This window comes from Lacerta agilis, chromosome 7, assembly GCF_009819535.1.
Source record: "Lacerta agilis isolate rLacAgi1 chromosome 7, rLacAgi1.pri, whole genome shotgun sequence".
NCBI lineage: Eukaryota > Metazoa > Chordata > Lepidosauria > Squamata > Lacertidae > Lacerta > Lacerta agilis.
The window spans coordinates 1,841,618-1,860,944 of NC_046318.1; the positions used below are offsets into that span (position 1 = coordinate 1,841,618).

General features: G+C 42.1%; 1 protein-coding gene across 1 annotated transcript in view; it reads right to left on the minus strand.

Annotated features, from left to right (window-relative positions):
* Nucleotides 1-19,327, minus strand: part of KIZ (kizuna centrosomal protein) — a 72,330-nt gene that overhangs the window by 27,084 nt on the left and 25,919 nt on the right. Inside the window, exons 5-7 of the mRNA XM_033154404.1 lie at nucleotides 13,181-13,808; nucleotides 11,871-12,102; nucleotides 4,398-4,565 (exon numbers count right to left, since the gene is read on the minus strand). Coding sequence (XP_033010295.1) covers nucleotides 4,398-4,565; nucleotides 11,871-12,102; nucleotides 13,181-13,808 — 1,028 coding nt within the window. The remainder of the gene's footprint in view (nucleotides 1-4,397; nucleotides 4,566-11,870; nucleotides 12,103-13,180; nucleotides 13,809-19,327) is intronic.

Here is a 19,327-nt window from a genome sequence, read left to right on the forward strand (position 1 = left end):
AATTACCCTAAAAGTTATTTCCCTGAAAGTTAGTGTTCTCCCCTTCTGATGCCAAAAGAATAACCACTGTGAGAAGTGAGGTTACAGGGAACCAGACAGAGGGCCTTCTTGGTAGTGGCACCTGCCCTGTGGAACACCTTCCCATCAGATGTCAAGGAAATAAACAACTATCTGACTTTTAGAAGACATCTGAAGGCAGCCCTGTCTAGGGAAGTTTTTAATGTTTGACCTTTTATTGTGTTTTTAATATCCTATTGGAAGCCGCCCAGAGTGGCTGGGGAGGCCTGGTCAGATGGGCGGGGTATAAGTAATAAATGATGATGATGATGATGATGATGATGATGATTCAGCAGAGTAACTCCCCCAGTGAAGTTTCCTTTGAGGAAGTATATGGTGGGACATTTAGAAAGGATGGCTCTTTCTTTTATTTCAGGGCTTGAACCCACAGAGGATCTTGAACTGGAGTTCAAGGGAAATTAGGAGACTAGTCAGTCATTTTCAACAGTGTACTCCTTTGAAGAGGAAAACACACATACGGTTATTCACTTATTTTGGCATGGAGTGGAGAAACACAGCCTGCAGGGGCCTGAACTGGAGTCTGCCCAATGGGACAGTGTCCAGGTATGACCATCATATTGCTAACCTGAGCCAGAGTCATGACTGTTTAGTTTTACTGTGCATTTCAACTAATTTTGAACATTCATGAGGAATCCATGTCTCTGAAGCAACCAAATCATCTGTGCCACTCATGGATTCTCTCAAGCAGACTGCTTATGTATGGGTGATCACTAACACTTCTTTGTAGTGATTTGTAAGCCACTCTAGGAACTTTTAGCTGAAGAATGGGATAAACAAACAAACTCACTGTTCCTAAAGGCAAGCAGAAGTCAAGCACAAACTACACCTACCTTAAAAGTATATGTAACATGATGTAATAGGCCCTGAAGTATAGGGGGAACTTTCTAAAGGGCAGGAGAGGCGGCAAAATCAGAATACAGAAAAGGCAGGGTGAAGGGAGAACATACACACTTCCTGCTCTGAATCATCACCGACCTCCTTGATAGCTTATTCGCAAGCAAGATTTAAAATGTGATGAAACGTGCATTAGAAACCCCAGGGAGTGGGAGAGCTACTTGCAAAGATTTGCAACATGGAAATGGCAGGTTGAAAAAGATCTAAATCCTCCTCCTATTCTCTATTCCTAATTCCCACTGGAAATGGTGTTTTCATATTTTAATTGGGATGCTATTATATGCATTTAGATTAACTTTTACCGGTAGTTTGGGATTCAGACACAGTACTTGAGTTTAGTGCAGGGCAATTCAGTGTGGTAGTGAATGCAATTCATAGCCAGCAAGAGAAGTTGCTGCCGAGCTCGATCCAGAAATCTCTGTAGAGGTCAGAGAGTATCACACGACCTGCTATGAACTGTTAGTGAAAAAGGCTTCCTTACTGATATAGCTGGTCCCCTTTTAGTTCTCTCTTTAGGCTAGAAGACACATGAATCAGGGACTACATTTTGCCTTCCTTAAGTATTTTATTGAGCCAAGAGTGTTTGCAAAAGGTAGTTTCAGCTTCTAGTAATAGCAGAGAATAATTTTCCTATGGGTGTCTGGTTGTTTCTCCCACTTACTCCAGGAGGCAGAACCAATACATATCAGACAACTGTTATCACTGTTTGGGACACAGCACCCATCTCCCTGTTTCTGTCTGGCCTCACTCAGGCAATGCTGTTCTATAGTTGATTTCCCCCCTTGTTATTTTTCTCAATTTGTTCACTTCTCCCTCACCTTATGTCCTTTCTCCTTATAGCTCTGCCTTTTTACTGTTCTCCAATCAATACATAAACAAAGCCTGAGACTTATGGGAAGAGTCTAGTTATGAGAGTATGTCTTTGGACCCTCACATAGGGGATACCCAGTCAGGGCCGTCTCATCCATAGGGGCTGGTGGCGCGGCGCACCAGGGCGCCGGGCCCCCCAGGGGCGCCCCCGCAAGCCCGCTGGCATACCGGGCTCCGCCTCCCCAACCCGCCCCCGCCCCCATGGGTGGGCGGGCACTCGCGTGCTGGCGGGTTGCAAGCCGGCCGCCCTCGCTTCCCAGAGCCCCAGCTGGAGCGGCGCATGGCTTTGCGTGCCCTTCCAGCACTCCAGCTGCAGCTCCGGGAGGCGAGGGCGGCCAGCTTGCAGCCCGCCTGCCTGCCCCTCTTCCCCTGCCCGCCGGCGTGCGAGCGCCCGCTCCGCCACGCCCCTCATCCCCCGCTCGCCCACCCCCCCTCCCGAGGGGCGGCCAGCGCGGGAGGGAGGCGGGCGGAGAGGCGGCAGGCCGGGGGCGCCGAGGGATCACTGCGCCACAGCGGCCGATCCCTCTAAGACAGCTCTGTACCCAGTTCTCTTTCAGGACTGTTCTGAGGACCATTCAGAGGCATTGCTAGGGCTTAGAACTATTAGCGCCACAAACCTGGGGTGTGTGGGGGGTGGGTAAGTATACTCAGTGGCAGGACTGTTCCCCACCTGAGGGCGTATTGCAGACTGTGAGTGAGCTAAACTCAAAGTCATCCAAGCCAAGTGAGACAGTTTCATGCTGCCTAAGAAAAACCTGAAGAAAGCCGTCATGAATGCTCCTGAGGCAGTAGTAGTGTCTGGGGGAAGTAGTATCCAGTAGTGGAAATGAGGTTTTAAAACACCGTAAAAGTGATATATTTTACTTCAGTCCTATGAGGCATTTGCTCCAGCTGTCAGGACTGCAACTTTGATTTTAATATTTGTCAGGCCTTCTCTCCTTTAGATGAAGAAACTACACAGAGGTCCCAAAACCAATCTTAAGATCAAACAGGATATTAAGAAGCTGACTGAGACTGATGCCTTTATAGTGGATGTTGGTTTAAGACTCTTTGCCGTTTACTCCCAGGTTCCTGGCTGGATTAATCCAAGATTAATCTGCCGACCACTCCATTTAAAAGGGGGCAAGCTATTTGGCAAGGCTCTTGAGGAGGATAAAAATAAGGTGGTCCAGAGAAGAAAAAAAGCAGGTTGGGAATAGTTCCTCTCATCGCTTTAGGCAGTGGTTTTAGGGCCAAGAAGGCAGAGAATCAGAGCCAGCCCAGCGAGCAGTGGTCCCAACATCAGTGTAAAGCTGTATTACATCCTGAAGTTGTGGGAGAGACACTCTCTCCCACACAGGGCGCAACAGGTATATGTCCTGGCTTCTGGAGTGATCAGGAGGAAGAACTCAGGTAAGTCCAGTGTTCCTTTTTGCTACTGTCTAAGCCAGGGGTTGTCAACCTGGTCCCTGCCGCCCACTAGTGGGCGTTTCAGGATTTTAGGTGGGCGGTAGGAGGTTCTGCGGCACAAGCTGAATCCTCCTTCCATCAAGCACTGGTGGGCGGTAAGGAAATTTTACCATCAAGAAAGATGCATTAGTGGGCGGTAGGTATAAAAAGGTTGACTACCCCTGGACTAAACCATGCATGTGGGAAAAACACAGTCCACTTTGCTGGCTAGCAGGCACAGGGAGAATAAGGGTTAGAGCTGGGTGTGTCCCCTCTGCAAAAACAGTTCTGTAAATTCTATTTTCAGATTCAGAAGCATGAATGCTTGTTTTGTTTATCAGCTCACGGCCCTCAGGGAGCAAGCTCCAAAAGAACTCTGCATGGACAGTGACACTGCCAGTAGCCAAAGAATCAGGGGAAGAAGAGAAGAAGAGAACAACATTTAGTTGTATTGTCCATCTTAAATAGTAAAGGTCACTCAATATGCCTCAGGCCCCACAACTGAGGGGCAGGGTGGGGGTGCCACACACAGTCCCCATCCCCCCATTCTGCTCCAGCTTAAAAACAACAACAAGGACTCTTACCCACTACTCCATAAGTACCCAGGGCACACAGGACAATTCTATACCTCCCTGCTGCTTTCAGATACCAACCCTGCTACAACATACAATGTTGCCAGGTTCTGCATAGCAGTGCTCAAAATTTGTCGGATGATGACCTGCGCCACGAACTAGATTTAATGAACACTCATATTGGAGTGCTTTGTAAATTGATAGCCATAGCCTTTTATATACCAACCTTTTATGCTCTTCCACATCCATTTAATGCTCCTAACCCAGTCACACTTCTTTGAAGTCTCTCAGCCCCACTCACCCCACAGAGTGTTTGTTGTGGGGGAGGAAGGGAAAGGAGAATGTTAGCTGCTTTGAGACTCCTTCGGGTAGTGATAAAGTGGGATATCAAATCCAAACTCTTCTTATAGTTTTTTATATATACCTTCTGTTTTAATAATTTTAGCTTGCCAAAACGTTTTACAGATTTTAAATGATTGTACCTCACCCTACTTATGCTGGTCTATGACCGTAATAAAGATTTGATTTGATACATAGACAGACAAACGCTATTACTGTCTCCCAGTTAAAAGAAAATAATATTTGAACCTTATAAGGGTCTCCAGCTCTACTGTATTCACAGCTTTCCTCTGGTATAACATCCGGTGTTCCTGATCTGCTGTGGCCACAAACTGCTCTATGAATGTCAAGACATGAGCAAATCCTTCAAAGGTCAAAGATTTTCTGCAGAAATAAACAAATGCTATTACAACCTATTAAAATATTCACATAAAAAACCAAAATGGGCACACAACTGTAAATGGGGAGGGAGTCATATTTGCTTATTCATGTGTATGACATATTGGTACATAAAGAAGAAGGTGAGATCTTCCACTTCATTTCTAGCACACACACACCCCAATCTTCTACAGTACCTTTAGATTCATGTGTGCATGAGGACTAGCCCAGCTCTCGTTTCTGAACTAAAGGGCATTATCATGTTGTGAGCTTCCAGCCCATGAAGCAGAGCATAGGCAGAGACACAGTGTCCAGATGTCATCATGCACACTGGGTATCCCCACCTAAGAACATAAGGCAGCCATACTGGATCAGACCAAAAGTTGATCTAGGACAGGATCCTGTTTTCATAAGTAGGCAACCAAATGCCTGTGGGAAGCCCACAAACAGGACATTAAAGCAGTCTTCCTGAACCTTGAGATGATTTAGACTACAATTCCCATCAGCCCTCAGGTTTCTGTAACTGACAGCAAACACTTTCCTGATTTTCAAAAAAAAAATAAAAAATAAAAAAAATCCTTCCAGTAGCACCTTAGAGACCAACTAAGTTTGTTCTTGGTATGAGCTTTCGTGTGTATGCACACTTCTTCAGATACACTGAAACAGAAGTCACCAGACCCTTATATATAGTGAGAGAGTGGGGAGGGGTATTACTCAGAAGGGTGGTGGAAATGGGTGATTGGCAGATAGGTGTGGAAAACCTGTTGATGACTGTTAACAACTGCAATTGGTTTTACAGGAAAAAGCAAGGGGTGAGATGGCTAAAGATAGCTTTGTATAATGAGATAAGAATCCAATGTCTCTGTTCAGACCAGGTCTCTCCATGGTTTTAAGTTTGGTAATGAGTTGCAATTCAGCAACTTCTCTTTCCAGTCTATTTTTGAAATTCCTTTGTAGTAAGACAGCTACTTTGAGTTCTTGTATAGAATGTATAGTTCTTGTATAGTTCTTGTATAGAATGCCAGACATCCTGGAGAGTGAAGTCAAATGGGCCTTAGAAAGCCTTGCTAACAACAAGGCCAGTGGAAGTAATGATATTCCAGCTGAATTATTTAAAATCCTAAAATATGATGCTGTTAAGGTGCTACACTCAATATGCCAACAAGTTTGGAAAACTCAGCAGTGGCCAGAGGATTGGAGAAGATCAGTCTACATCCCAATCCCAAAGAAGGGCAGTGCCAAAGAATGCTCCAACTACCGCACAATTGCACTCATTTCACACGCTAGCAAGGTTATGCTTAAAATTCTACAAGGCAGGCTTAAGCAGTATGTGGACCGAGAACTCCCAGAAGTGCAAGCTGGATTTCGAAGGGGCAGAGGAACCAGAGACCAAATTGCAAACATGCGCTGGATTATGGAGAAAGCTAGAGAGTTCCAGAAAAACATCTTCTTCTGCTTCATTGACTACGCAAAAGCATTTGACTGTGTCGACCACAGCAAACTATGGCAAGTTCTTAAATAAATGGGAGTGCCTGATCACCTCATCCGTCTCCTGAGAAATCTCTATGTGGGACAAGAAGCTACAGTTAGAACTGGATATGGAATAACTGATTGGTTCAAAATTGGGAAAGGAGTACGACAAGGCTGTATATTGTCTCCCTGCTTATTTAACTTATATGCAGAATTCATCATGCGAAAGGCTGGACTGGATGAATCCCAAACCGGAATTAAGATTGCCGGAAAAAATATCAACAACCTCAGATATGCTGATGACACTACCTTGATGGCAGAAAGTGAGGAGGAATTAAAGAACCTTTTAATGATGGTGAAAGAGGAGAGCGCAAAATATGGTCTGAAGCTCAACATCAAAAAAACTAAGATCATGGCCACTGGTCCCATCACCTCCTGGCAAATAGAAGGGGAAGAAATGGAGGCAGTGAGAGATTTCACTTTCTTGGGTTCCATGATCACTGCAGATGGTGACAGCAGTCACGAAATTAGAAGACGCCTGCTTCTTGGGAGGAAAGCAATGACAAACCTAGACAGCATCTTAAAAAGCAAAGACATCACATTGCCGACAAAGGTCCGTATAGTTAAAGCTATGGTTTTCCTAGTAGTAATGTACGGAAGTGAGAGCTGGACCATAAAGAAGGCTGATCGCCGAAGAATTGATGCTTTTGAATTATGGTGCTGGAGGAGACTCTTGAGAGTCCCATGGACTGCAAGAAGATCAAACCTATCCATTTTCAAAGAAATCAGCCCTGAGTGCTCACTAGAAGGACAGATCCTGAAGTTGAGGCTCCAGTACTTTGGCCACCTCATGCGAAGAGAAGACTCCCTAGAAAAGACCCTGATGTTGGGAAAGATGGAGGGCACAAGGAGCAGGGGACGACAGAGGATGAGATGGTTGGACAGTGTTCTCGAAACTACCAACATGAGTTTAGCGTGCTCTGGTCCATGGGGTCACGAAGAGTCGGACACAACTGAACGACTGAACAACAACAATAGAATGTCCTGGGAGACTGAAGTGTTCTCCTACTGGTTTCTCTGTCTTGTGATTCCTGATATCAGATTTATGTCCATTTTTCCTTTGGCATAGGGTTTGGCCTGTTTGTCCAATATAGAGAGCTGAAGGGCACTGTTGGCATTTGATGGCATACACAATGTTAGACGATGAGCAATTAAATAGTCCTGAGATGGTATGTTTGATGTTGTTGGGGCCAGTAATGGTGTTGTCTGGGTGTATGTGGCAGCAAAGTTGGCATCTGGGTTTATTGCAGGTTCTGGTACCAGTGTCCATGTTAAGTCCTGTTGTTGTATTATTGTGGGTGAGGAGTTGTTTAAGATTGGGTGGCTGTCTGTAGGCGATGAAAGGTCTTCCTCCCAGAGCTTGGGAAAGAGAACTATCATTGTCTAGGAGAGGTTGTAGATCTCCGATGATGCGTTGTACTGTTTTAACTTGGAAGCTGTATGTGATTACTAGTGGTCTGCTATTTTCTTTTTTGGGTCTGTCTTGCAGCAGGTTCTCTCTGGGTATCAGTCTGGCTCTGTTGATCATGCTTGGGTACCGTTGTTTAACTTCATCCAGTGGGTATTTTAGTTCTAAAAAGGTTTGCTGTAGATCTCTTAGGTGAGAGTGTCTGTAGAGTTGGAACAGATGTGGCTGTAATGTAGGGCCTGGCTATATACAATGGATTGTTTGGGATGTTTGCGATGGTAGCTAGAAGCATGTAGATATGTTTGTCGGTCAGTTGGTTTACAGTATAAGGTGGTGTCTATTTGCCCATCCTGTATTTTTATAGTAGTGTCCAAAAAATGTATTTCTTGCATAGATTGGTTCATTGTTAGGTTGATGGTGGTGTGAAAGTCATTGAATGTCAGGTGGAAGGTGTCCAGGGTCTGTTGATCATGTGTCCAGATAATAAAAATATTGTCAATGTATCAAGAGAGGTTTGAGTGGGTAGGAGTTTAGGAAACGTTGTTCTAAATCTGCCATGAAGATGTTGGCATACTGTGGGGCCATGTGGGTGCCCATTGCTGTGCCGCTGATCTGGAGGAACAGATCATCTCCAAATTTGAAGTTGTTGTGGGTAAGGACAAAATGACAGAGTTTGGTAGCAAAGTCCGCTGTGGTTTTATCTGAAATGGTGTTCCTTATAGCTTGTAAACCATTGCTGTGTGGGATGTTGGTATACAGAGATTCCACATCCATAGTGACTAGAACAGTATTGTTAGGAACATTATTCAAAGATTGTATTTTCCTCAGAAAATCTGTGGTGTCACGTACATAGCTGGGAGCACTGATGGCATATTGTTTCAGAATAGAGTCCATATAACCGGAAACACCCACTGTAACAGTGCCAATGCCTGAGATGATGGGGCGTCCTGGATTTCCTGGTTTGTGTATTTTAGGTAGAAGATAGAAAGTTCCCGGTGACCCTTTTAGAAAGTGTGACCCTTTTAGAATATTAGAAGTGTAGAGTTGGAAGGGACCCCAGGGGTCATCTAGTCCAGCTCCCTGCAATGCAGGAATCTCAGCTAAAGCATCCATAACAGATGGCCATCCAACCTCTGCTTAAAAACCTCCAAGGAAAGAGAGTCCACAACCTCCCAAGGGAGAAGATTACACTGTTGAACAGCTCTTACCGTCAGAAAGTTTTTCTTGAGGTTTAAGTCAGAATCTCCTTTCTTGTAACTTGAAGTGATTGGTTCGTGTCCTACCCTCCAGAGCTATAATACATTAGTGTATTGCTTTCTCTTCTTTAAAAATAGAAATCTTACCTCATGTTTAGAGCAGGCACTGAATACATCTCAAATGTAAGTTTTAACAATGAGGCAGTGAGTTGCAAATGATAGCTCAAACAACTTAGCATTTAGCCCTTTCTAATTTAACAGTACCCAAGCATGATTGTATTTTTTAAAATCTTATACCTATATAAATGGACAAAGCTAGTGGTTCCCTACAGGTATAAAATATAACTGGAGAGATTGGAGTAAGTGATACCTCTATAATGATGCAAATTGAAGTTTAAGCTTTTTAACAATGGGGAATTGCTAATCCTTTTACAGAGGTGCAAATAGCTATTCAGGTTTTTATTTCAGACTGCCTGTTTTGTTTCCACATTCAACAGCAGAACTCCACAAAGCAAAACACACAGCTAGCCTATAAAGTGTTCAACAACAACAGCAACATTCATTAGCCCTATCGAGGTTTTTGAAAAATCTACAACTTTAATATATATTGTGAATTACACACATGAAACTGTAAAATATTATCCCAAATTGCTAAACTCTACTGCAATTCAATTCCACAACAGTGACTAAGAACAGTGGAAAATGAAGATGGTGCGAGAGTGACATTTTCAAGTTTAGACTTAACACACATTGAGGCAGTGAGAACACACAGGCAGTTCAACAGGGCTTTTCATTGCACTGAAGTCTTACAAAATCTCTATTTCAGCTAGCTCGCTCCCTATTGTGCTCCTCCCTCTGGGTGGTCTTTCCAGGGTGCCACTTGAAGGGAATACATTAATAAAAAGGAGGGGAAGGAAGGGACACATAAATAAAGAAAAGCAAAATGGATGACATGATGCAGCAGGCTATGGATCAGGGGTCAGCAAACAAGGGGTCTTTCTCTTTTACAGGTTGCTTCCTGGAAACAGTCTGATTAAGCTGACAGCTTGAATTATGTGTTACATTTTGTAATGCACAATCCATCTGTGCTAAGTCCTCTTGAATGCAGCTGAAGCAGCACAAGCAAAAGGTCTCTGCCTTGTTCCTTCTTAAACATGAGCTTGAAATACTCATTATCTTCCTAAGTGCTAAATCCAAGAGGCTGAAGTTTTTAAGGCTCTAAATGAAGCACAGGTTAGTTATGGGAACTGGCAAAGTGCTGACCAAGACTTTCATTTAAGTGTTTGACAACACTGACATGTAGCAAATTTCACAACACCCTGAGCTATCAAATACCTGCCTAATTTCTTATGGTGGACGGTGGAGGCCTCAAGTATCAATAATAGAAACAGATTGATAACTACCAGATGGCACTATTTAGACATCTTGTAGGAAGCTCAGAGCACAAAACTTCAATTTGTGATTAGGGGAGGTGGAAAATCAGGATGCACTGTTATGTACCAAAACAAATGGTGAAACTGAAAAGAAATGTGCTGTGAATAAAGCTTAAAATCATTTTATTTATTTTTTGGGGAAGGAGAACTAGTCTAGGTCTAAAATACATAAGTGAATCCATTATCTATAGCAACATACCACTTGAACTGAACACAGAATCTTCACTTACAATAAAAGCTGATTATGTTGTTTTCTTCACAAAGACGTTATTTTCAAATAAGGTACAAAATTATGGTATGTGTAAAGATGACTACAGTAATTACATTTACTGTTTTTTCCATGTATTGGATGCCCCCATGTATAGAACACCCCCTATTTTTGGGGACCCCAAATTAAGAAAATGGGGGGAAATTGACCTGGCTTGTTGAAATTTTTTTGGGGGGGGGAGAATTGCCCAGAGGCTAACAGTCCCACGTGTCTAACAGGCCATCTATCAGCTGTTCCCTTGCCAGCAATCGCTGAGCTTTGGGTGGGTGGGTGGGAGTGGTGAAGCTTTTTTTTCAATTACTTTTAGCACTTTTCGCCTTTCCCGTGGAGCCTCCGTACAGTATTCTGCTTGCCTCCTCCCACTCTGCCCGCCCTACAGCTGGGAGGGAGGCTGTAGGCAGTCTGTTTTTGCGGCACAACATTACACGGGAGGAGCGCGGTGATTGAAGTAATATCCCCCTCTGCACCTGTAACATCAGCTAAACATCGCACCTTGCGCTCCTCCTGTGTAACCTTGCGCCGCCAACACACAAATGGAGCCGTGCGAAGACGCTGCACAGAAAAAACAGGTTGCACGCAGCCTCTGCCTGTAGGGCAGGCAGAGTGTGAGGAGGCAAGCTGACTGAGAATGCCCCATGGGAAAGGCGCGGAGGGGAGAGATATCTTCAATCGCTGCAGCCAACTGGAGAGGCATAGTCATCTGACTTGTAACAAAAAGACATTTAATAGAGAACAAAATGAGGTGAAATGCTTTTTCTATGATCATAGAATCATAGAGTTGGAAGAGACCACATAGAAGAGATCACATAGAAGTGCACAGCTAATGATCCAGCTTATCACATACAACATGAAAATAAAAAAAATTAAAAAATGGGGAGGGGAAGAACAACAACAACAACAGGGACAGCTACGTAGCATGCAAAGAATTGTGGTACCTGTCAGCACCATTGGAAATTCCTCAGTTTTAGCACTTAGTCAGAAAATGAGCATTTCTGGTTGCTTAAGAAGAAACAAGACAGAGTTCAGACAGTTATACTTGCAGGGGGACTAGGCAGGACTGAGAAGGCATGCAGAGTGACCAGAAATAAGCCAGGAAGCTTGCAGCTACTTGGAGACCCAAACCAAAAGGAGAGAATCTGTCTGTTGCCCAGAAAAGGGTAACATAATGGTTTCAGCCACATCTCTGCAACCTTGAATGACTTGCCACAAGGGGCAGTGAAACAGCAGATCACTTTCTCTCAATAGCACCATGTTTGCTGGAAGCATAAAACTGTGACATCAAGCACACTGTTTTATTGCTGGAAGTGAACAAGGTTTAGGGGCAGGTTAAACAACTTGAGGATCAGTGAGAAAGAAGGCAAAGTGGCAAAACCTTCCAATGATGTCGTGCACACCTGCGCTAAAATATCATTAGAAAAAATGTTCTAAATGGTATTTCAACTGAAAGGAATGAAAAAATCAATGGCTTGGTTTTACCTTATTGTGAGACTAGCAGATGAGCCTCCACTTGAGCTATAATGACATAATGCTTGTGAACATGGAAGTTCTTCTTCATTATATGGTGTGCTGCAGCCTAATTCCTGTAGTTTTAATGGTTTCCCTTCTTCATCCTCTTCACTGAAAGAAACAGTAAGGTCACTACTTCCACCTGAACTTTCACCTTCTTTCTCCTGTGCATTTTTGTCCAGCATCAGACTGTCCTCAGGAACTGTAACAGAAACTTAACATTAAAAATAATTACAGATAAAAATAAATTACAATGAAAATATTAATTCAAATTTGATAATAGTTGTATATATGACAGTTAAAAAATACATCCCCAAACATAGGTCATAACTGGCTTTGGCTTCTTAAAAAATGTTAAATCCTGTGCTTTAAAAAAAGAAAAGGTTGAAAGCAATATATAGTAAAATACATAAATATACTGTAATGTCAAGGCCATTCAAAATCTTCATCACCAAGTACAAAAGTAAAAGATAAAAACAAACCATCTCACTGTCTAAAGAAGAAAGTTTTAGAAATACACACAATTTTTAAAAATTGTACAGTATTGAAAAACTCAATCAATGGAAAAGTAGAGACCAAAGGAGATTGTCTTTAGTTTGTCTGCTGGAGTCAATTTCCACCAGCATATTTCAACAATGATTAGTTTTCCTATGGAATCAAATAAGACCACAAGGCCTCTTGTATACTTTATACTTCTTATGTTAGCCACTTTGAGTTTTTCTTTCAAAAAAGACAGGCTATAAATATGAACAAATAATGAGGAATACAAATTCAGAAACTAATGAAGAAGAAACTACAATCAAGAACCTACACAGAGAGTTCAATGAAAATCCAATTAAAAAATCATAGAATAAGCAGACAGACAAAAACAAGTCTGACTTCCATTCCTGGACAGCAAGATCAACAGCAGTGGAACTGGGTGTTTAGAGAGGCCAGGTAACTGTGTACTCCTGCTGAATTGCCCCTTTAAAGGACTGTCAAGTTAAATTCTTTTCCACTACAGTACTGTGTTCCTCAGAAAGTAACGAAGACAACTGGACAAATATTCCCATTCAAAAACACGAAAGGGATCTAGAAAGCTGCACCCAAAAAGTAAATAAAGGACATAGGTCTCACTATAGTAGCTCAGGCAGTAAGCAAAACTTAATGCAAGCGATAGATTGTTAGTATATAAAAATGCACTTCCTTTGCATCTGCAGATAATGCAGTGATGGGCACCATTGTAAAAATCCAACTAGACAGGAGGAGAGCTATTTCCATTACACACATCATCACTATACCTGGGAATTTTGCTCTCGAGTGCTCATTTCCAGAAACAAGCTGCTCAGGGCGACACACCAATAAGATCGGCCGTTTAGATCCTTGTTCATTTCGTACAGAGTACTCATGTGTCAGTATTTCTTCCAACGATTTGCAGGAACTGTCACTTTTTAAATCGGTGGTTCTGTTCTCTGGGCTTAATCTTCCATGTAACAGGGAGTTAAGTTCAGGAGACATTTTGCTTTCCACAAAATTACTACTGCAATTATTTGTCTTGCTTTCTACTGTTAAACAGCAAGTTCTTTCATTCTCATATGATACACTGGATGTGACTGGCGTTTCCTTGCCCATCAGCAGATATGTCTTTCCATCTATTTTGTCAGACTTATTTGAGCGCTGTAGATCACTATTACTTCGTACTACACAGCTGTCTGTCACATAACTGCTCTGTGATGGTTGTCTATGTGAATGTGGGTCAGAAATTGAAAAGCTCTTTGTGAGCTCAGAAGATTTCGGCGGCACACTGAAATCTTCAACGCTTGAGACAGCTGACATTTGGCGTCCCATAAAGATTGTTGCTGTGTGATACAGTCCTCTTGACATGGCTGTCCTGCTGTTAATTCCTGTCTGTCTTACTTCTGGCACCATCTGAAAAACACAGTATGAAATCAGAGTAATTTTTGTTGTTGCAGATGGGGATTTTAAAATGATGCACTGGGTTTAGAAGAACAAGGTGTTATCCATTTAAAATATATGCACACACCTGCAAGGCTCTCTTATAGGCACAATCAAACCAGATGGTCTCTTATGTAAACGCCGCTGAAATGAGTTGGAGAGCACAAGAAAACATCCCAGTGAATTGTATCCCACTCTTTTCTAAATGCAAGTACTGTGTACAGTTCTACACATTGCCAAATACTTTGAATCTTGAACCTTCTGCATGCAAAGCAGCTGCTCTACCATTTGGCTGACAGAGAGTTTTGACCATATTCTCAACTATGTTCCAAAAAGTTTTTTGGTCATACTAAAGTAAGAAGGAACAGTGGGAGAAGGTGACAGAATATCAGAAAACTTGCATTTGTATTATGCAGGTTTCTCTCTCTCTCTCCCCCCAAACATGTAAGCTGGCAATCACCTGCTCACCAAGAACAAACATTAACTATTTCCAAGAGAGAACCAGACAGACAAAGTCAAGTATGTAAGTGTGGTGGTTATGGGCAGAGAAAACTAGAACCAACTGCAGGCATGGCTCTCTGAATCATTTTGAACCAAAGTTGTTGTGTCTTTCAGCACATGACAAGGGTGGGAAGGATCTGGGGTCAGATTCTGAAGTAGAGGCTTTGAGGTCAGGACAAAGGACTTATGAGCATAACTAGTTAATTCAATTGAAATAAACAGAATCTATACTGTTCTATTCATTTCAATGGGACTTATGCAGAACTTCCAGAGAATTATACCCACCAACTACCACTATATATAGAACTACTGGCACAGTTCCCTAGTCACAAAGGCATTCAAGTAATACATTACTGTCTGCAACATTCTGAAACCAAGGTTCTGCTTTCAGGTTTACTACTGGGAGGATGGCCATGTACAATTTCATTTATATGAAAACGCACAACACGGCATAATCCACCAACTCATGGCCCAATGGCTACTAAGAAGTGTTGGATGTTAATTCAAGGTTCATTACTGTTCCACAGGAATATCTCTTTAAGAGAATGAAGGAAGTAAATTGACCTAGTTTTCCAGCTGTGGGACAGTGCAGCAGGTGATGCTGAGTTTGTCTTGATTTGGGCGTGCCAGTAATCGGGTACGGTATATAAGGAGGTCTGCGTACCTCTCTCAGTGCCCTGGGTGGTGGGTCACCGTATGGGTCATGTTTCTGTAATGTAATGTAAGCTATGTTAGCTGATGTAATTTCTGTTATTTTTGCTTTTCATTAAACCACTCCTAGTTTTGCTCTACAGTCTCCTCAACCTTCTTGTTGTGCAGCTGCTCTGCTCAGCTTAATATGTCAACATCTGGTTATGGGCCCAGCCATTGAGTTGATGACTGTATAGTTTTGGAGTTGGAGAATAGCTTAAGAAAGGTTTTTTCTTTTTGCTGCTGCTGTTGCGGTCCTGTGCGTTTGAGCAGAATGGTGGACCGGGTTTCTGAAGTTGAGAAGGCTTTGACATTTCCACAACTTACTGATGATAATTATAGTTTGTGGTCATTTCGGGTGGAGGCGCTCCTAACTTCGCGAGATGTTTGGAAGTATGTAACTGAAAGCCCTCCTGACCCTATGACTGATGCCTGGTCGAAAGGAGATGCAAAAGCCAGAGCATTAATTAACTTGGCTGTGAGTGACCAGCAGGTAGTCTATATAAGAAACAAGAAAACTGCTAAGGAGATGTGGAACAGCCTTGCAGCAGTTCATGTCAGAAAGGAGTCAGCGTCTGCCTTAACATTCTTTAAGCAGCTGTACCAGACAAAGTTGCAGCCTGGTGGTGATTTGGCAGCACACTTGAGGCGTCTGGAGGCGATACGTGGCGAATTAATCCAAAGAGACATGGTAATACCTGACATTCAATATGTGTTTATTATTCTCTGTTCGCTTAACAAAGACTTTGATGCTATAGCTAGCCAGATATCTGCCGTTCCACCAGCACAACTAACTGTGGAAGGGGTAACGGCAAGATTAATGGGCGAGCTGGACAGAAGGGAGGCTTGTGAGATAAGCACTCCTATTCTGGAGATAATGAGGAACGCCGTAAGCAAGTTTGTGGAGATTCAGCTGCGTTTAAAGCTGGCAAGCGTTGCTGGGTCTGCAATAAACATGGCCATGTTGCCAAGGACTGCAGATCTAAAAGGCAGCAAAATGCTCCCAGGACTGTTTCAGGTCGTAATTCACAGGCAACGCCCCAGCAGTCAGCAGCGTATCGTAAAGATGGACACGAGCCCCAAGCCTTTCATGCTCGGACTACTGGTCATAAAAGAGTTAAAGGGGCCACGTGGAGTTCTTTTGTTGTCGACTCGGGAGCAACGACCCATCTCTGTAATGACCGGAGCTTGTTTGTGTCTTTCGAAGAGGAGATTGGCAAGATACATTTAGCTAACTCTGACGTTATGCAGTCGTTTGGCAGAGGTACTGTGAAACTTGACTCTCTAAACATTACCATAGCAAATTGCACTTACTGCCCGTCAGTGGACAATTTATTATCAGTAAGTTGCTTTGCTCGACAAGGCATAACTGTGCGTTTCACTAAGAAAATATGTGAGTTTTTCAAAGGAAATGAACGTGTGTTATATGCCCGGGAGTCTGGGGGTTTATATAGACTGTATTTCCAAAAGTATTCACAACCACCTGTAAATTGCAAGGTAATACAGCCAAAACAGGGGTTGAAAAATGTAAAACCACATTCTGGATGTATTCACGAAGCGCACAGACTTCTAGGACATTTGAACTTTACTGATGTGCTTAAGACAAAAGAGATTGTTGATGGACTGAATTTGAAGCCATGTAAATACTATATGCAATGTATATCCTGCTGTAAGAATAAGATAAAAGTTGCACGCAAGGGTAAATGCTCAGATAGAAAAGTAACGGACGTTTTTGAGCGTTTGCATGCTGATTTGGTTGGACCACTCCCTAAATCATTGGGATCTTCACGATACTGGCTCACTTTGATTGACCAATTTAGTAAATATGTTTGGATTTTTACAATTGCTGATAAATCCCAAGCATTTGAGAAGTACAAAGTTTTTTGCAACTGGGTAAAAACCCACTTTAACAAACCTATAAAAAACCTATTTTCTGATAGAGGAGGGGAATTTATTTCTGAGGATTTTGAGAATTTCCTGGAAGCGCAGGGGACTACTCATGAGTTATCCTGTCCCCGAAGTCCCTGGCAAAATGGGCTTGTTGAAGTAGCACAGCGTGATTTGCAGGCAGGTGTTAAAACTTACCTGCATGATGCTAATTTGCCTAAAGAATTTTGGGCTGAAGCACTCCATGCATATGCTTATGTCAGAAATCACTCTTATCATTCTGGTCTAAATGTCACTCCCTATGAAAGTTGTTTAAAAAGCGCCCTAATCTAAAATATCTACGAATTTGGGGTTCAGATGTAATTATGCACTATCCTGCTAAGCACAAACTGGATGAGCGAAGTGTTCAAGGAAAATTAATGGGCTACCAGCAGGGGGCGTACAGAGTTTATATCCCAGCAACTGGCAAGTTTCATATAACCAGAAGCATGATACAAACTGTAAAATGGAATAGAGTTGCTGTTTTTCAAGATAAAGATGAAGATAAAGACCTTTTTTCAAGGTAGAGATGATACTGAGGTGGAAGAAGCAGATGATGAAATAGAACCTGCAGCAGGGGATAGTGGTGAACCTGAAGAGTAAAGCCTACTGGGTCTAGTGATTTATTTGAAAATTTAAAGTCACAGACACCTGAGGAAAGGTTAAGCTCTTTTGAATTTCCTGATGGTAAGCAAAGTCCACAGGAGCTTTCTCAGTCTGACAATAATAATTTAAAGTCAGAAGCTAGAAGCCCAATTAGTTCCACAGATTCTGAAGGGTCTAGCTCTTCTTCAGGACTGAGACGTTCCCATAGAAAAAGACAGGAGCCAAAACGATTTTCAAAAGAGCAGTTTAATACTGTGTATGCCAATAAGGCAACCTTTGAGCCTAAAAGCTACAATGATGTTCAGAAGTTACCTAAGCATGAAGCTGTAATTGGTACAAAGCCATGGATTCTGAGATAGCTTCTTTAAAAGAGCATAACACTTGGTCTCTTGTACCACAAACCCCAGAGATGAGAGTCATTGATTCTAAATGGGTTTATAAAGTGAAAATGAATGACAGAATGAAGTTGTAAGATACAAGGCTAGATTAGTAGCCAGAGGTTTTCAGCAAGTTCCAGGTGAAGATTATGATTTGTGTTATTCACCAAGTGTAAAGTATGAAACTGTTAAGCTTTTGTTGAAAGATGCATCCCAACGTGGACATTCTGTTTATCATCTAGATATAAAAACTGCCTATTTGTTTGCAGATTTAAAGGAACAGATTTTTATGCGTGTTCCTGATGGTGTATTGGCTACTGAAGGATTAGTATGCAAACTGAATAAGTCCCTTATGGTTTGCGGCAAAGCGGTAGAAACTGGCATCAGACTTTGGCGAAAGAATTGTTGAATTTTGGTTTTTCACAAGGAAAGGCAGATAACTGTGTGTTTATAAAAGAAAATGTAAATTCTGTAACAAAAATATGTGTGTTTGTAGATGATATATTAATTTCTACAAAAACTAAACGTGAATATAACCAAATAGTGTCATACCTACAGAAAAAGTTTGATGTGGTAGAATTAGGCAAAGCTAAAAATTACCTATCCATGCAAATTGAAGAAGGCAAGAATGGTTCTTTTCTGATTCATCAAACTGTGAAAATTGATGATCTTATTGAAATGTTATGCTTAGAAAATGCAAATGGGAAAGAAACACCTATGGTGTGTGGTTTCACTTTTACAGACAAGGATAAACCATTCCTTAACAAAACCTTGTATCGTTCTGCCATAGGCAAGCTTAATTTCATTCAAAGAATTTCAAGACCAGATGTAACGTACGCTTTTCATTTTCTGGCAAAATTTGTAGAAGAGCCTACTACCCAATGCTTTGCTGCTCTCAAAAGAGTGGTGATGTACCTTAAATATACCAGACATTATAGGTTGGAGATTACACCATCTATTGAAAAAGGTTTAGAAATATATTGTGATGCATCTCATGCAGTAGAACAAAATAGTTACAGAGGTGTATCTGGTATAATTATGTATTATAATGGATGCCCTTTTGAATGGAAGTCACAGAACCAAACAATTGTTTGTCTCTCCACAACAGAGAGTGAGTTGTGCTCATGCACTCAAGCCATTCGTGATGTAGAATGGTATCTACAAATATTTGCAGATTTGCAAATGCAAGTCACACTCCCAGTAAAAGTTTCCCTTGATTCCCAGAGTGGACTTGCTATTCTGTGTTCAGAAACTAATACACAACGTACTAGAGTCTTAAGATTACGCTTACAGTTTGTAAAAGATTTGATTGCTGATAAAACAATTGAGTTTCAGTATGTTCCAGGTGACCATCAAATTGCGGACATTTTTACTAAGGCACTCCCGAAGGTC